This window comes from Ahaetulla prasina, chromosome 3 (genome assembly GCF_028640845.1).
Source record: "Ahaetulla prasina isolate Xishuangbanna chromosome 3, ASM2864084v1, whole genome shotgun sequence".
Taxonomy (NCBI): domain Eukaryota; kingdom Metazoa; phylum Chordata; class Lepidosauria; order Squamata; family Colubridae; genus Ahaetulla; species Ahaetulla prasina.
This window is the reverse complement of record NC_080541.1, coordinates 140,425,505-140,442,392: the sequence shown is the minus strand read 5'-3', so window position 1 is coordinate 140,442,392 and position 16,888 is coordinate 140,425,505. Positions and strand designations below refer to the sequence as shown.

At 36.0% G+C, this 16,888-nt stretch overlaps 1 protein-coding gene across 1 annotated transcript in view; it reads right to left on the bottom strand.

The window, feature by feature from the left end:
- The window catches only part of COL11A1 (collagen type XI alpha 1 chain), a 295,583-nt gene that overhangs the window by 134,656 nt on the left and 144,039 nt on the right, over positions 1 to 16,888 (bottom strand). Inside the window, exons 21-28 of the mRNA XM_058177409.1 lie at positions 13,893 to 13,946; positions 13,749 to 13,793; positions 13,287 to 13,340; positions 12,467 to 12,511; positions 8,644 to 8,697; positions 4,209 to 4,253; positions 1,956 to 2,009; positions 1,812 to 1,856 (exon numbers count right to left, since the gene is read on the bottom strand). Coding sequence (XP_058033392.1) covers positions 1,812 to 1,856; positions 1,956 to 2,009; positions 4,209 to 4,253; positions 8,644 to 8,697; positions 12,467 to 12,511; positions 13,287 to 13,340; positions 13,749 to 13,793; positions 13,893 to 13,946 — 396 coding nt within the window. The remainder of the gene's footprint in view (positions 1 to 1,811; positions 1,857 to 1,955; positions 2,010 to 4,208; positions 4,254 to 8,643; positions 8,698 to 12,466; positions 12,512 to 13,286; positions 13,341 to 13,748; positions 13,794 to 13,892; positions 13,947 to 16,888) is intronic.

Genomic DNA, 16,888 nt, shown 5'->3' with positions numbered 1-16,888 from the left:
TACTGCAATATGGCAATTTCTATATCCAAGGAAAAAATGTCACAGCTGAGTTGAATTACTTTTCAGCTTTAAAAAAAGTAGAATGAATAATGAGAAAGGTGCTTAAGGCAATAGGAGCATTCATTTCTTAATTCGTCAATGAGCTCTTCATTATAACATTACTTTTCCTTATTAAATTTCCTACTTATATTTCCAGCTTTAAAAGTGTTGGGATTTTTTCCCATCAGATATTTCATATTCAAAAGTCGAATAGAATATAATCCAAAGATACTACTACTGATTAAAGGCTGATTAACATAGCCATATTTTATTTGTTGCAATGATGCTATAACCACAATAAATCTGCACCTGGAAAGTTCAAAAAACAGCATTTCCAAGTCATCCAGTCAATGAAATCTAGTTTGTTCTGTTGACAGTCTTTGTTTCTCTCTTTTTTATGTTATTTTATTTATTTTTATTATTTTATTATTTATTTATTTTGTCACAACAGTATATATAAGCATAAGCATATATATAAGTATAAGTATGTAATAACTATCTTAATTGGATATAATGAAAGGAAACAATAAGACAGGAACGGTAGGCACGTTTGTGCTCTTATGCATGCCCCTTACAGTCCTCTTAGGAATGGGGTGAGGTCAATAGTAGACGGTTTTTGGTTAAAGCTTTGGGGATTTTGAGAAGAGACCACAGAGTCAGGTAGTGTGTTCCAAGCATTAACAACTCTGTTACAGAACTCATATTTTCTGCAATCAAGATTGAAGCGGTTAACATTAAGTTTAAATCTATTGTTTGCTCTTGTATAGTTTGTGATTGAAGCTGAAGTAGTCTTCAACAGGAAGAACATTGCAATAGATGATTCTATGAGTTAAACACAGGTCCTGTCGCAGGTGGCGGAGTTCTAAGTTTTCTAAACCCAAGATTTCAAGTCTGGTGGCATAAGGTATTTTGTTGTATTCAGAGGAGTGGAGAACTCTTCTTGTAAAATATTTCCAGACACGTTCAATTGTATTGATTTCTGAAATGTGGTATGGGTTCCAGACATACCATCATCTTCAGGTTTCAGCTTCGTGCTTCTGGGAGCAACATTGCTCCCAGAAGCACGAAGCTGAAGCCTGAAGATGACGAATGAGACTTCGTCGAAACGTCGCCAAGACACTTCCAATTTTACACGGGAGAAAACCCGAACAACCAAAGACCTATATACAAACACCCGTGAAAACCTCAGAAAACATATATATAATGTTTATATATATATATAATATATATATATATATACACACACACACACACAAACACACACACACACATATACATATTTACCAGTCCTCCAACAGATTGTGTTCAACTCTCATTCATAAACAATTAGCACATTTTCTGTGGAAAATGACCAGGCTGAGTCTGAGGTAGGAGATAAATATGTAATCTGCCCTGTGTCCCTTCATGCCCACAAGAGATCTAAGTCCAGGCCTACCTTGAATTCCACTGACTCTTATCTACTACCTATTTGCTTTGACCGTTAGTAGTTCAGATTCTTATAGACAGCTTACGCTTGCAATAAACCTTTATATTCATTTGAACTGCCTGGATTTCTTGATTTCTCACACTTGACATTTCATGTCCTATTCTGAAAGAAGTACAAGAATTTTTTGCTGAAGACATTTCAGGAGGGTACTCTGCCACTACGGCAATTTCTCAGCCACCATATAATAATTTTGCACCTAAATGTAATAGACATTATTTTCACTTAAATTTTCACATTTAATTTGGGTGGTTTTTTTTGCAATAGAATGTAAAAATTAACGTATTACCTTTTCACCTTTGCCTCCCTTTAACCCTCGAATGCCATCAGCACCCTACAGGAAAATACAGATGACAATGGCCAAGGGACCAGATTAGCAAAAATTAATACCAAGTTGATTATTTATCAAATAAAAACATAATGTTAGCCATACCTTTACACCACGGGGACCAGGATAACCAACTGGTCCATGAGGACCTGCAGGCCCCTAAAAGACATTGAATTTTATATAGATTAAGCTATGTGAAGTTTAAACAGTATACATGTACTACGACAACACACACAATGCTACACATTTACTTTTCAAAAGCATCAGCAGTTGCTGTTTGGAACATGCTTTCTTAATATAATCTGCAAGATTCAATCACAAATATCCAGAAATATGTTAATTTAAGGCAATTGCGATCAACTTACAATCATTTATTTAGTGACTGTTCGAAGCCACAAGGGCACTGAAAAAAATGGCATGGCTGGTTTTCACATATAGGATCACTACAGCATCCCCATGGTGATGTGATCAAAATTCAGGTGTTTGAGAACTGGCATGTGTTTATTACAGCTGCACTGATCACCACTGGTAATTTTCCCAGCCAGCTTCCAACCAGCAAAATTAATAAAGAGGCCAGCTTCGCTTAACTATTCACCTAAAAACTGCAGTGATTTGCTTAGCAACTGTGGCAAAAAATATTGTAAATGGGGCACAACTCACTTAACAATTGTCTTGCTTAGCAACATAAATTTTGGGACCCACTGTGGTCATTAATTGAGAACTGCCTGTATATTGCCTCAGTCAAGAAGCCCAAATTGTGAATAATGGCAGTCAACCGAGGGATTATTTAGTAAAACTTTATTTATTTATTTATTTATTTTATTTATTTATTTTGTCACAACAATATATGTAGGTATCATACAAAAGATTATATAGTATATAAACACATATATGAGTAAATATAAGGAGGTATAAGCATATATATAGGAAGAAGAAAAGAAAAACAATAGGACAGGAACGGTAGGCACGTTTGTGCGCTTATGCACGCCCCTTATGGTCCTCTTAGGAATGGGGTGAGGTCAACAGTAGAAAGTTTTTGGATAAAACTTGTACTAAGAAAGCCTTTTCAAGTGTAGTGGGAAATAAATATGGAATTTTAAACCAAGGCTACAGTGAACTGTGCCATGCAAATCCATCTAAATTGAAAGATAAACTATAAAGCTATTTGGGACAATTTTGTACCTTTATATACTCAATTTTTAAAAATCACATCAAATAAATCTTTATACTAATTTATGAGCATTAGCAAATACCATGATAATATTGGGCACTATGTGGTTTTAAAACTAGTCTGCTGGATTTTGGCTATCTGTGTGTGACATGTACTTTGACAATATAACCTGGCCAACATAAAGTTGTTGAGTAGTAATTTAAGGTTCATTTCATTTGAAGCAGTGGTGAAATCCAAATTTTTTTACTACCGGTTCTGTGGCCGTGGCTTGGTGGGTGTGGTGTGGCTTGGTAAGCATGGCAGGGGAAGGATACTGCAAAATCTCCATTTCCATCCCACTCCAGGGGAAGGATACTGCAAAATCCCCATTCCCTCCCCACTCCTGGGGGAAGGATATTGCAAAATTTCCATTCGCACCCCACTCTGGGGCCAGCCGGAGGTAGTATTTGCCAGTTCTCCAAACTATTCAAAATTTCCGCTACCGGTTCTTCAGAACCTGACAGAACCTGTTGGATTTCACCCCTGATTTGAAGTAATAAAAGTTTACTTTATTGAAAGTAATTTAAAATGGAAAAACAAGTGGGGCACTCATTGAGAATAGAATAAAAAGTCATTCTGATTCTATTTATTTATTATTTTATTTATTTGCCACCCATTTCATACCAAAATGACTCTGGGCAGATTTATTGCCTAATTTATTGAAAATTTATAGAGTTATTTCTTTATTGGTTGAGCTTATTGACGGAAGCATTGGGAAAACCAGGTTGTTCTAGAGAACAGTATAAATAGTATGAAATTATTACCATCATCATCATCTATGGCCAATAACAAAAACAGTATGGAAAATATTCTCTTTTTCCCATCACTTTTATGCTGAACGTTCTCTTTGTATCCTTAAATAGAGAACATCCAGTTGATGAATTTATGTATCGCTGTTGTTTTTTTGTTAACCACTTGTTGTACAGCTAAAATAGTACAAAAAGAATTGCATGGGAGAAATAAAATAAATATTCTTCAGTAGAAGAAAAAAAGTTTGTAAAAAGCTAGATTCCAGTGACTATAGTTTTAATGGTTTAAGATATCAATCACCATTAACATAGTTCCTTATCTGTCACTCTTTTTCTAATTACAAACTCACTCATACACACACACTTTTTACAGCAAAATATATAAATAAATAAACATACCGTGTCACCTTTCTCTCCAGTCTGCCCTTCTTTACCTGGATGGCCCTATTAACAAGATATATTTAGGGAAGGAGAAACACTTAGTCTGCAAACACCATACAATTAGATTCACTCCTACTCTCAAACAATATTTTAAAAAGACTTTAGCAACTTGAAATATCCACCCTCTCCTCTTACAGAAACTTGGCATCTATAATCTGATTAGGGATAGACAAATTCTACTAAATTTCTACTAATGATTATTTTCAGTATCTTCTAAGAACGACTCACAGTCTAAAATTGACATAGGTTTAGAGCAGTGGTTCCCAAGGTGGGGCCCACGCCCCACCAGGCGGCAATCTGTTTTTTAATGGGGGCAATTTGAACCTTGTTTAAACCAAGTTAATGGCCTTTTAGGTTTCCTCCGTATGAGTAGAGTTCACTTTTTGAGTAAAGTAAGAATTATATGTCACGGGGTGGGGGTGGGGGCATCAGGATTTTAGAGATGCTTAGATGGGGCTTGGCCAAAAAATGGTTGGGAATCATTGGTGAACAGTGTAAAACAATGAAGTCATTGAAGTCTTTGGACAATCTGATGGATAATGGCTATTCTTTTTATCACCTGTTGCTTCTGCTGAGTACACCCCTAGGCTTTGGCCTCAACAATGACATCACTGAATAAATATCAAAAGAATCCATTTGATTCATCAGGTCAAAGCCCAACAAATTGGAAGCAACTTGCTTTCCCAGAATGGCTAACCAGAATTGTCCTGTTCTTTTGGCATTCTCTTTCATAGACATTCTGATTGGAAGATTCCATTTTATTGTGCGAGCAAATTAATTTTAATAGCCTCCACCTGAGTCCATGTATCAGGCTTTCGATGGGAGACACAACCATATAATTGAAGTTCTATTCCCTGTTCAACAGGGATTGATTGCATGTGCATAACATACCGAACAGGACTTTGATCATTTATCTTGATTTTTATCTTGCTTCACAACCTCTTTTAAACATCTAAGGCAGAAACCAGTTCTACAGATTGGAATAATGAATTCTATATGTAAGTTACTTAAAATGAAAAATTACTTAATTTAATCTACCCTGAATCCAGGAAAGATATTATGGAATTTGGGGAGAAGGCAAAATTAGCTTTTAAAATAGGAACTCTATGGTACCATATATAAGAGAACATAAGGTTATTTAGAAACAAGTTGTTTAGTTATCTTTCCTGCTAAATGTTTAGTCTGGAACCAGATAACATGGCAAAAATTATTTCCTACTCCCACACTTCTTTTAATATATAGGAAAGTCGGAAACACAGAATGAAATACACCTTGTTGCAAACATTTATCACCCTTTTATTTGTTTGATTGTTACATATGGGCTGCTGTAGGGCTTCCTCTGAAAATAAATTATTAGTTGTCACTAGGAAAAAAGAAAATTGAATGGGGGTGGAGGGAAGCAGATTTTGGTGAATATCACATTTCCCATTATATATAATGTTAGGCTACAAACAAATTAGAGTCATAAAATAATTCAAAATAATAACTGGCATAATCCAGCTCTTTACGCATACCAGCATACCATGAGGCTGTTCTTGCTACATTAATAACACTAGCATCTAGAGATTGTCTTCAAAAATATAAATTAGTATTGACAATATATCAAACCAACAAAGATGCTCTTTTATTTTAGATCCAAATATTTCTAAAGGTAATGGAAAAGCAAGTAAAGCACTGGAAGTATTTCTCCATTTGATGTGTTTTCTCTGGAAGATAGGAATTGATTATTTTTATCTGTCACCAAACATTACACTAAACTACACCATTAAAGTTATGGCACAATAAGATGAAAGAAAACAGTAATAGAAATATTTTACTGCCAGTGCAAATCAATAACCTGAAGACTTTCCCACTGGGTTAAATCCACATGCAAGTTAAGAGTAAAATAAATCTTCAGCTTCGTTGTCCATCTCCAAAATGTAAGAATAAATATTAGATTGAGAGTGTGATTTAGGTTGTAATCTTACATAGTTACTTAGAACCAAGATTAAGTTAGATTTACTTTTGAGTAAAAATGTACTACTGTACTAGAGTTGCATCATCCTGCTCATTCCATTTTGCTCTATTCTTTTAATACCCACTTTAGGGCAAATATTTCATTTCTGTTTGCCCTTAAAAATTCAGCTGATAACTCAGTTCTATCCTCTATTCTGATCTCTTTCTGTTTATAAGTGTAGTAATAAAAGAATTGCTATAGTGGCAATATATACATATCACAGTCATTCCTATTCTCAGTTGCCTAGAAGTAAATCTCACTGAATTCAGTGGGATTTATTTCCAAGAGATCAGAATATGATTGCACTGTACCCATTATTATCTTCAGAGAGATCTAGAAAGTCTAGTTGACAGGCTGAGAATCGATAAAAAGAATTTTCAACACATTGAGACTAAAATAACCTGGGGAAAGTAATGACAGCAGAGCTGGCACAAATTCTATATTATGTTGAAACAAAAACATGTATTAAATCAGGGCTGATTTAACACAGATGTGCTACTCTTCAGATGTGTTAAACTCCTATTAAGCCATCAGCACAGATATACGTAGTAACCAATATGAGTTGTGGGCTAGAATGTCTGCAGGGCATCAGCCCAGGCAAGTCTGTACAAAATAATGATGGCATATATTTAAGCACGGATCCTAAACTTTTGCTCCTCCTCTCTTGCTTTGTAATTATGAGAGAGATGGGGGCGGGAGAACTTTTTTGCTTGTATACCATAGTCTCTGGCACTGTAATCTCTTTAAATTATTGCAGAAATAAAGGTATTCTCAAGTAAATATAGCAAATGTGCCAGCTGTAACAAATTGGTTTTATCTGTGTATCTACCTCTTTTTGAAAGATGTCTAATCAAGCATTGTAAAATTGAAGATGGCACTTAATATAGCCCAGTAGTCCTATGTGAAGCCAAACAGAAATTCAATAATCTACCAGTTTGTTGCTTATCTAAAGAAGTTTGTGTATATGTTTACTTCTCTTTTCTTATGTTCTCATCAGAGGCTAAATAAGTAATCAGAGGAGCTGGTAGTACAAAGTTTGTCAAGAGTGTTCCTGATAGCATCTTTTTTTTTAACTTGTTGGATCACAGTCTAAACCATAATGGATTAACTTGCAACTGCCATGCAGTGAACCTGACCGCTAAGATTAATTGGCCTAATACAGCTAGCTCTTTCTGGCATTGACTTTGCTTCATATATGCATATCATTAAGAGTCACTATTAAGCTTTGGAATTTTGAGTATCTGACTTCACAAATGATGCATTATCCTCATTTGCCTAGGGTGAGAGGTAAAGAGAATACTGAAAACATGGTTATCCACTGTAGAGGACAATTGCTATTATTTGTATCATTACATCATCATCTGAGTGAAAATAATAATGTGGTATATGTCTGTGGAGATTCTCAGGTCATGTTGCCCCAAAGGTGCTTTTTTAAAAGGCAACTGGACTTTGTTTTTCCTTGAAGACATTTTGCTTCTCAACCAAGAAGTTTCTTCAGATGACATATTATGTGGTATATGTCATTTGTGCTGTGTGGTTGCCCAGCTAACACATAACCGGATCCGGCCCCCGGGGTACTTAAAACTGGCCCAGAGGGCCACCCTGGAAACAGCGAAGGATTGGCCTGCGGTGCTCCTGCCAGGAAAAATGGGCTCCCAAGCTCCGTTTTTGGCTGCCATGGCCTCCTGCAATCCTCTGCCAGTAAAAACAGAGCTCCGCCCTCCCGAGCTTCATTTTCACTGGCAGAGGGTTGCAGGAGACAGTGGCAGCTGAAAATGGAGCTTGGGAGCCTGTTTTTACTGACAAAGTGCTCAGGCCACCACCAGCACCCCTGACAGGAGTGACGTCCAGCTGGCCACGCCCACCCTGGTCACCCCCCCCCCAAAGTCAAACATAACCCTGATGTGACCCTTAATGAAATTGAGTTTGACACCCCTGCTCTAGCTCATAAAAGCAGAATAAGTTTGTTGTTTCATTTTGAAATTAATTTTTGGAATGAAAAGTACCACAATGATTAGAACTCAAAAGCTGTGAGTTCAACCTTACCCCAAAAGCAAAGAAACATTTTTACCAGTACAGCACTATTTATTTAAATAGTTTTCTCCTAAAATTTCTATCCTGATAATTTCAGAATTTTATATCTGTCCTACACAGGTCAGGCAACTAAATGCATTTAAAAAAAAAAAAGTGCCAGTGCAATTTCTCATCTGCCATTTCAATGACCCTTTTTTTAGATGAGAAATGTGGATCAGGTTGAAATAATGAAACCGGATAAGCTTTATATGTTCTACTTCAAGCTATTGGTGTGCAACTTCCTTGTTGAAATTCATGAGCGTAGCACTGCAAAACGATTTCTTAACCCAAAACATAAAATGGACTAAATTACGTATCACTTACAGCAGGGCCATCAGTACCAGGAAGTCCTGCCAGACCAGGTTTGCCCTGAGGTCCCTGGAGAAAGAGATGAAAAAAGATTTTTGAAAAACCAAAGATAAGGTAGACTGGCATGCTGCCAATGTTTGCAAGTCAATGATTATTCTTGAATCAAAATCAAAACTCAATCAGGAAGAAGAAATGAAGTAGCACTTCAATGTTGAAGGCTAGTTAAAGCATTTTAAAGTTGGCATCCAGCTGAAAGATTGGGAACATATCACTTGGATGGGATGAACTTAATATTGTGGCATGATTTTTTTTTCAAAATCATTTTCCCATTTCTTTTATCAGTTACATATGCACACCCCATTATTATTTTTTATCCGAGTATATTGAATAAAGATTAGAAATGTGGTGTATTTTAACACTCATGAGTAGGATTGAATGGTGAGACTCTCAAATAAATTGGCATGAATATCTGGAAACAAAATTAATTTCTTCCATTTTTATATAAATAAAAATGAATGAACTTTTTTTCATTTATCAACATTCAGATTTTCCCAAGCTATTATTCATGTTTTGTTACAGTGATATTCATAGGTGAGTACTGTCGTTTTCTAAAAATATCACAAGTATGAACACAATTGTGAAATGATGGGATAAAGCAGACAATCTCAAAAAAAGAAAAAAAAACCGACATGGGGACATAGCTTGAATGAGACCTAAAAGAAATGTTTTTAACTGATGTGATTTTAGGATTAGAACTGCCATGCGATTGCAGGAAAAGATGCAGCTACTTTAAAAGTTTGCAAACTGATACGATATTCGAATTCCTATGCACTCTGATGAAACTTTTTAAAAAAAATCAAATCCACCTTTTTCTAATCAGATCTATTGTCATGTGATTGGAGCAAGAAGCTTTGGTGTCAGTAAAAGCAGCATTTTGTTAGCATTTATACTTTGTTACGAAGCTACACATCTGTGAGAGCTGGAGCTTGCAAAGTAGAAATGAGGAGCCTGGGGCCAAACATGACCATACTGTAAACACAGGCCAGGTGCACAAGACCAGCTGAAGGAAGGGAGTAAGAGAGAGACAGGAAGACAGAGAGGAGAGTGCAAGTACAGTAGAACCTCTGCTCACGAATGCTTCTAACCACGACCAAATCGGGTTCTGACCAAAAAAATTCACAATTACTTTTTTTGTGTGGCCAATTTCTCCTTCCGTATCATTTTTTTTTTTTTTTTTGTAAGCGCCAAATTTCCAAAATTAGGTTCAGGTCACGACCAAATCAGTTTGTGACCAAAGTTATGGAACGAACCATGGTCATGACCAGAGGTCCTATTGTAGTCCTTTACAAAAGTATAGGAGAAAGAAGCTCGGAGTTTAAACTTTAGGACACACATAGATGGAGAACTAGTTTCTCAGCCTTTGTAGAAGTGCTGCTTCATCAGAACAAAGGTAGCTTGTATTTGCCATTTATCTACTCAAGCCCCAAAGTCCCTTAACATCAGTTGGAGTCAGACAGTGCTAGGGCAACTTTTGATAATAGTTACAAATGAATGGTGAATTGATACTGCAGTAGATATTGTATGCGTTTGAAAGAATGGTCTTCACATGTTTTGCTATCAAAGTATTCTCAAAAATCTAACACAATCTTTCCAGTTAAGGGGTTTTTGTTTTGTTTTTTTTGCTTTCAGGTAAAAGCCGCTAGCAGAAGATAACCCAACCGATGGCTACGAACCAAGAAAGATATATTTTATTTTCATTATCTTCATCATCATGTCTTTCAGTATGTAATGGTGTATGGGAATGACCTTGGGAGATCGGGGGTTGATGCTGCCTTTAATCAAGTAAGAGAGAGCACAACCACAGCTTCCTTTCAGAAAGAAACCCCGCTAACTTCTCAGGCTATTAAAAAAAAAGATGAGAAATATGTAGACTTGGGATAAAGCAAAATTAGCTCATCTGGTTATGTTTCCTGTCTGGTCTACCTGTAAAAGCTAACACACTATCATGATCATTACTGTGCTTGTGTTCAGTTTATGGGTTTCCAAGATGTTTTGGTTACCGTGAAGTTGTCTAATTCAGCAGGGTACTTTTTATGTCCTCATGCATGTGAGAAGATGCATCTTGTAAACATGTTATTTTTTAGGAATGAAATGAATTCAAATGAAACCATTTAAACATGAATTTAGAGATTAACAGAATGTATTTAGTGTTGATCACAATATGGATCAAAGATATGAATTCATTGTCATAACTGGCTTGGTATGAGAAGGTCTTATTGATACAGTATGGTCCCTTCTATTGCAACTTCATTTCATTTCTATCCTAGAGAAGATATCTCATATGTGGAGGCTTTTTCTGAGATATGGACATCTGATTTCTAGAGTTCTATTTCAACAAAGAATCTCTAAAGGTAAAGAAGACATCCTACAACTTTTAGTGCTCTACCTCTGACAATCACAGATAATGAGATAAAGAGCAAAATCTTCATCTGCATCACCACTTAGAATGCTTGGTTAAAGATGACTGACCAAAGAACCCAAAGAATGGGAGAGGAAGAAAAAGAAATAGGCTATAACTGATACAATGGAAAATTAGTCCACACAGAAACTATCTTGATGTTGACTATGGAGATTCTCAGTCATCCAGGTCATGGTTTTCCCAAAAGTGCTTTTTCAAAAGACAACTGGATTGTTTTTCCCCCTGAAGATGCTTCACTTCTCATCCAAGAAGTTTCTTCAGCTCTGAAACTTGGCGTGCTTCAGCTTCTTCAGCTCTGAATTTTGATGTTGCTCAGTGCAGATTAATAATGCCTCATGGAAAGGCATCCGAGAGTATTTCCCTTAGAACATGGATATCCTGGGGCCAGGGAAGTCTGCCAGAATCTACATCTCTGCCTCATCTTCATGAAACTGATAGGAGCCAAAGGCTATTTCAAGCATTCCATGTATGCACATCACCTCTATGAGAAATGAATGTGCTTAGAAATGCACCTCGTAACAGCGGAAAGACCTTATAAGGGCAAGTTCTAACTGACCTAAAGAACCAGGCTGATTTTTAACAGTGAGCATAGGACCTCAAGCTTTTCTGGTTAAACTAGCTTCACTCTCCTTTCAATATAAAAAGGAAATTATATTCCAAGGACCTATTGTAATTAGTTTATTCTTTGACATAAGGCTGAGTTTTAATTGCTATTTTGACTTCAAGTGTCTTTGACTCCTCTTCAAGTGTCATTAATTCCATTAGACATTGATTCTAGAAAAAAGTCATTATGGCCACAGCGACAAACTTGGTGGAGACAACAGTTTTTTTAAAAAAAGCAAGCTTGCGGCCTAGGAAACAAAAAAAGCATGACAAATAAGCTGAGACTGACTTGACCCTAATTTACTGGAGTCTAATAGGAAAGGAATATTTAACTCACGAGATCCTGATTATGTATTATATCTCTATCAGTAAGATAGAGCTACAGCCAAACCTGTGAGATGTGCCTCCTAATTTGGGCTACCTCAAAGGGTTTACATACAGGTGGCAAAGCTGAAGAAGTGGAAATTAGCACTTTCAAACATAGAAAATGGTCCTTATTCTGATATTGTAAATTCAAGGTAAATAGAAAACAGGATGATGTAAAAAATATGTATTCTACTACCAAGCTGCAGGATTTTTCTCCTCACAGAGTACAGGTATATGTAAATAAGGTTAGAGGTCATAAGAAAAGTATCAGTGCATCCCAAGAAACTGGACTGCTAGTTGAAATTTATTTTAGGGGGGGGAAAAATCAAACCACATCTTAAGAAAGCAGAGTTTTTGCCGCTGATTATTCAGCAAAGGAATATTCCTTACTTTTTCACCTGGAACGCCAATTGGACCTTGTGGACCTGGGAGCCCCTGTGGAAAACATAAAAAACATACCATGAGAAATCCAAACAATCACAGAATTCCTTTCTCTAGAGTTGTATCATTAAAAAGAATTCTTTCCTTAAGAACCCCTTTTTAACGAAACACAATTAAGAGTTAGCGAAAACAAGATAATTGTAAGAACTTTCACACTGGCAGTTCTGCTGGCAGCGGGGTTGTCCTATGATCCATGATGAAACTCTCTTATGCTATTATTCATGTTGGTACCAAACCAGTCATCTCTCCCCCACCCCTCCAGAGGTGGGTTTCAGCAGGTTCTGACCAGTTCTGGAGAACCAGTAGCAGAAATTTTGAGTAGTTCAGAGAACCAGTAGTAAAAATTCTGACTGGCCCCACCCCCATCTATTCTCTGCCTCTCAAGTCCCATCTGATCGGGAGGAAATCAGGATTTTGCAGTAATCTTCCCCTGAATTGGGGAGGGAATGGAGATTTTACAGTATCCTTCCCCTGCCATGCCCACCAAGCCACGCCCACCAAGCCATGCTCACAGAACTGGTAGTAAAAAAATTTGAAACCCATCACTGCATCCCTCCCACTCCCCCCCAAAAAAACCCCTAATTATATTTGGAAGATTTGTGAAAAGGTAATGTAAACATTTATTCCTTTTTATACCAGGAACATTTTTTAAATAAGAAGGGAAGTAAGAGCATATGGAACCGGGGAAATTCATGCATATTTGAACTGTTCATGTTTGATGCTCCTGAATATTTTCTAAAATGGCAAAAGCTATCAAACAAGGGCTTACCTGTGGGCCTGGGATACCTTGCTGCCCATGTGGTCCTGGTTCCCCTTGTGGACCCTGTTTTATAACAAATGCACAGGAGAATATTAATCCCTTTGTTATTTCACATCGTCACTTGAAAAATACACTGAGTTTACAGAAAAAGTGGAAGAATTATGTATTGATATCTCCTCCAGACTTTTTTGTTCCATGGAGACTGCAAATCGTAATTGGCAGTATAGATCAATTAATCTGTGTCCTCTTCAGCACCCCAACTGGTGTGTGGGTAGATAAGACAGAAGACTCATACTAAGGATAAAATGCAGTTTTTATCCACAATATGTGAGGAACGTACAAATAAATATAAAGCACTGAAGACACGAATAGGAGAATTATCAACTTGCAGGTTGTTATTTTGGATTTCTTTGGACAAAATTTTTTTATTTGACTCAGCTACCCAAAGAGAAAAGAATTGAATCTACATACCAGGTTTCCTTTTGGGCCTGGTGGTCCATCAACACCTGGGATTCCCTACATTAAAAAAAACAAACCAGAAAAACTAATATAGGTTACCACCACGTTCAAAGGAAATTTCAAAATTTCAAGGTAGTTCTTTTTTGAAATACATACAGGTTGTCCTGGTAGTCCTGGAGTTCCTCTGGGCCCCAATAACCCTCGTGGACCCTGTGAGGAAAAATGTTGCTTAGAGTTAGTTTTTTGGTTCACAGAATATACTTTAAAGCAGGGGTCTCCAACCTTGGTCCCTTTAAGACTTGTGGACTTCAACTCCCAGAGTCCCTCAGCCAGCAAAGCTGGCTGAGGAACTCTGGGAGTTGAAGTCCACAAGTCTTAAAGGGACCAAGCTTGGAGACCCCTGCTTTAAAAAATATAACTGAAAGACCTCCAGCAAAACCCAAAGAAAATGGCAAAGGTTAAAGAGCTCTGTAACTAATTATTATCAATCACTGAAATAAACAATTCAGTCTTCCTCTATGCACCAAGACAAATTCCTTGTGTGTCCAATCACACTTGGCCAATAAAAAAATCTATTCTATTCTATTCTATTCTATTCTATTCTATTCTATTCTATTCTATTCTATTCTATTCTATTCTATTCTATTCTATTCCTGTTTTGTAAAGTATATAAATTGTAATGGTGGATTTAAGGCCTTTTCTTTTTCCTCTGTGTCTTGACAAGGTACAAATTGTTGAGACAAATATTCTCAAAAACTGGTCTGTGGACCACCAACAATCTACATAAGTTCACTACATTCATAAGCCAGGGATCTTGTACTGCTGTAGCCTAGCTGAACAGCCCCTGTTTCCAATGCACAAATGCCAGCTGATTTTTAAGAAAAAACCAGTGGCTAAAAGCTGGTCCATTGAAGTCTATAAGTGATAACACTATTACTGTGTGTCAGGCTTCTTAACTGCCACTGTGTTTTCCCAAAAATAAGACCTAACCAGAAAATAAGCCTTAGCATGCTTTTTCAGGATGCTTGTAATATAAGCCCTACCTAAACTAAGCCCCAGTTAAGATTGTCAGCCAGACGAACACATTTAGTACTGTATTTCCCCCAAAATAACACCAAACCGGAAAATAAGACCTAATGCATCTTTTGGAGCAAAAAATAATATAAGACCTAGTCTTATTTGTTGGGAAATACGATACCTATCTGAGAAATGTGACAACATTGAGTAGGTCTTGAATGAGGCTACCTATTGTAAATCTGTATATATGCTGTACTAAGTGGCATTTTGATCTCATGTAGGCATATCAGCAAGAATGCATAAGGAACACAATTATCAATTATTAGCCCAAAGCACACATTCTTTTAGAAAGAAGTTCCTTGAGGATGGGTTCCAATATGAGTTTGAAAGCTTGGAAGACTAAATCTCTGGTCCTGATGACCGACCCAGATTGAATCCTGCAACATTATCCTAGGACTTGTATATTTGCCTTCATTTGTGACAGTTATCAATATACAAAATGGGATTTTATTGATGTGAAGATCTCATCCCATCTGCTTACTACTAAGACATTTCTACTATAAAACATTCTTGGCTAGCAAATTATGTAAAATAATTAATGAGATAAGGGAATATTTATTTCTGGAATACAGGTAGTCCTTGACTTACAACCACAATTGAGTCCAAAATTTATGTTGTTAAGTGAGGCATTTGTTAAGTGAGTTTTGCCCCATTTTAGGACCTTTCTTGCCACAGTTAGTAAGGGAATCACTGCAGTTGATAAGTAAATAACACAGTTGTTAAGTGAATCTGGGTTCCCCATTGATTTTCCTTGTCAGTCACAAAAGTTGATCACATGACCTTGGGACACAGCAATGATCATAAGTATGAACCAGTTGCCAAGCATCTGAATTTTGAACACATCATCATGGGGATGCTACGAATTTCGTAAGCATGAAAAATGGTCATAAATCACTTTTTTCAATGCTGTTGTAACTTTGAACATTCACTAAATGAACTGTTGTTAGTTGAGGACTACCTGTACTTTTTTGTACAAAATTGAGTTTAAAATGGCCTTTTAAAATGAGTGGGAAGGCATACATGACAAAAATATAACCACAATCCTTATCTTAATTTGCCAAACAATATGAACATTAAAATTCTTAAAGATAAAAATGTGAGGGAGCTGATACATGTTTAACTGGGTGTTCCACACACCTACTAAATATTTTTTTATTATTTTATTTTATTGAAAAGACATTGCCATGTCAGGATAACAATGCTATTAAGGCACAACCAGAGAAAGATCAATGATAAATAACATACATGCTAATAACTATAACTACACTATTTTAACAGTAATTGCAACAATACAACAACCCAAAAAAAGGAAATAAAAGAAAACTTCAACTAAGTTTCTACTTACAGTAGCTTATTTACAAATTTTTTCATATTATATCCATAGTTTTATAGATCTTTGTTGTACTGACATTCATAAACTTCCCTCTCATTTCTACCTCTTCTCACTATCTTGTTTCTCTTCAGATCATATAAATCTTTCGCCTTTTACACCTACAAAATGTTTATTTAGTTGTTCACTAGCTTACATGAACTAGAATGTTGCCCACCTCCCACCAGGAATTTTATTTTGTTTGCCCTTTTAACTTAAAAAGAAATAATATCAACAAAATGAACATCAGCATACAATGTCAAAAACAGACCATCTTGTGAGAAAAAAAATGAGGTAATCAACTAAAGAAAATAATTTCTTTAGTTGATTACTAAAGTTAATTGCTAATTTTAGTCTAGCAAAAATATATCTAACAAAATCAAAAGGACCTTTGTTAGTTTTCTGAACACACAACTGACCCCTAATAATAAAACCTTTTTCAGCCCAGCTATCTTAGTCAGAGCATATATTGGAAAGTATCAAACTAGCCTCCCTAATCCAAGAAATCCAGTCTATATTGTCATTGCTTTTATTTATTTATTTATTTATTTATTTATTTATTTATTTATTTATTTATTTATTTATTTATTTTATTTTATTTTATTTTATTTATTTTATTTATTTATTTATTTATGTATTTTGTCACACAGAATATATAAGCATAAGCATGAAGTAACTATACAATATATAAGCATATATATAAGTA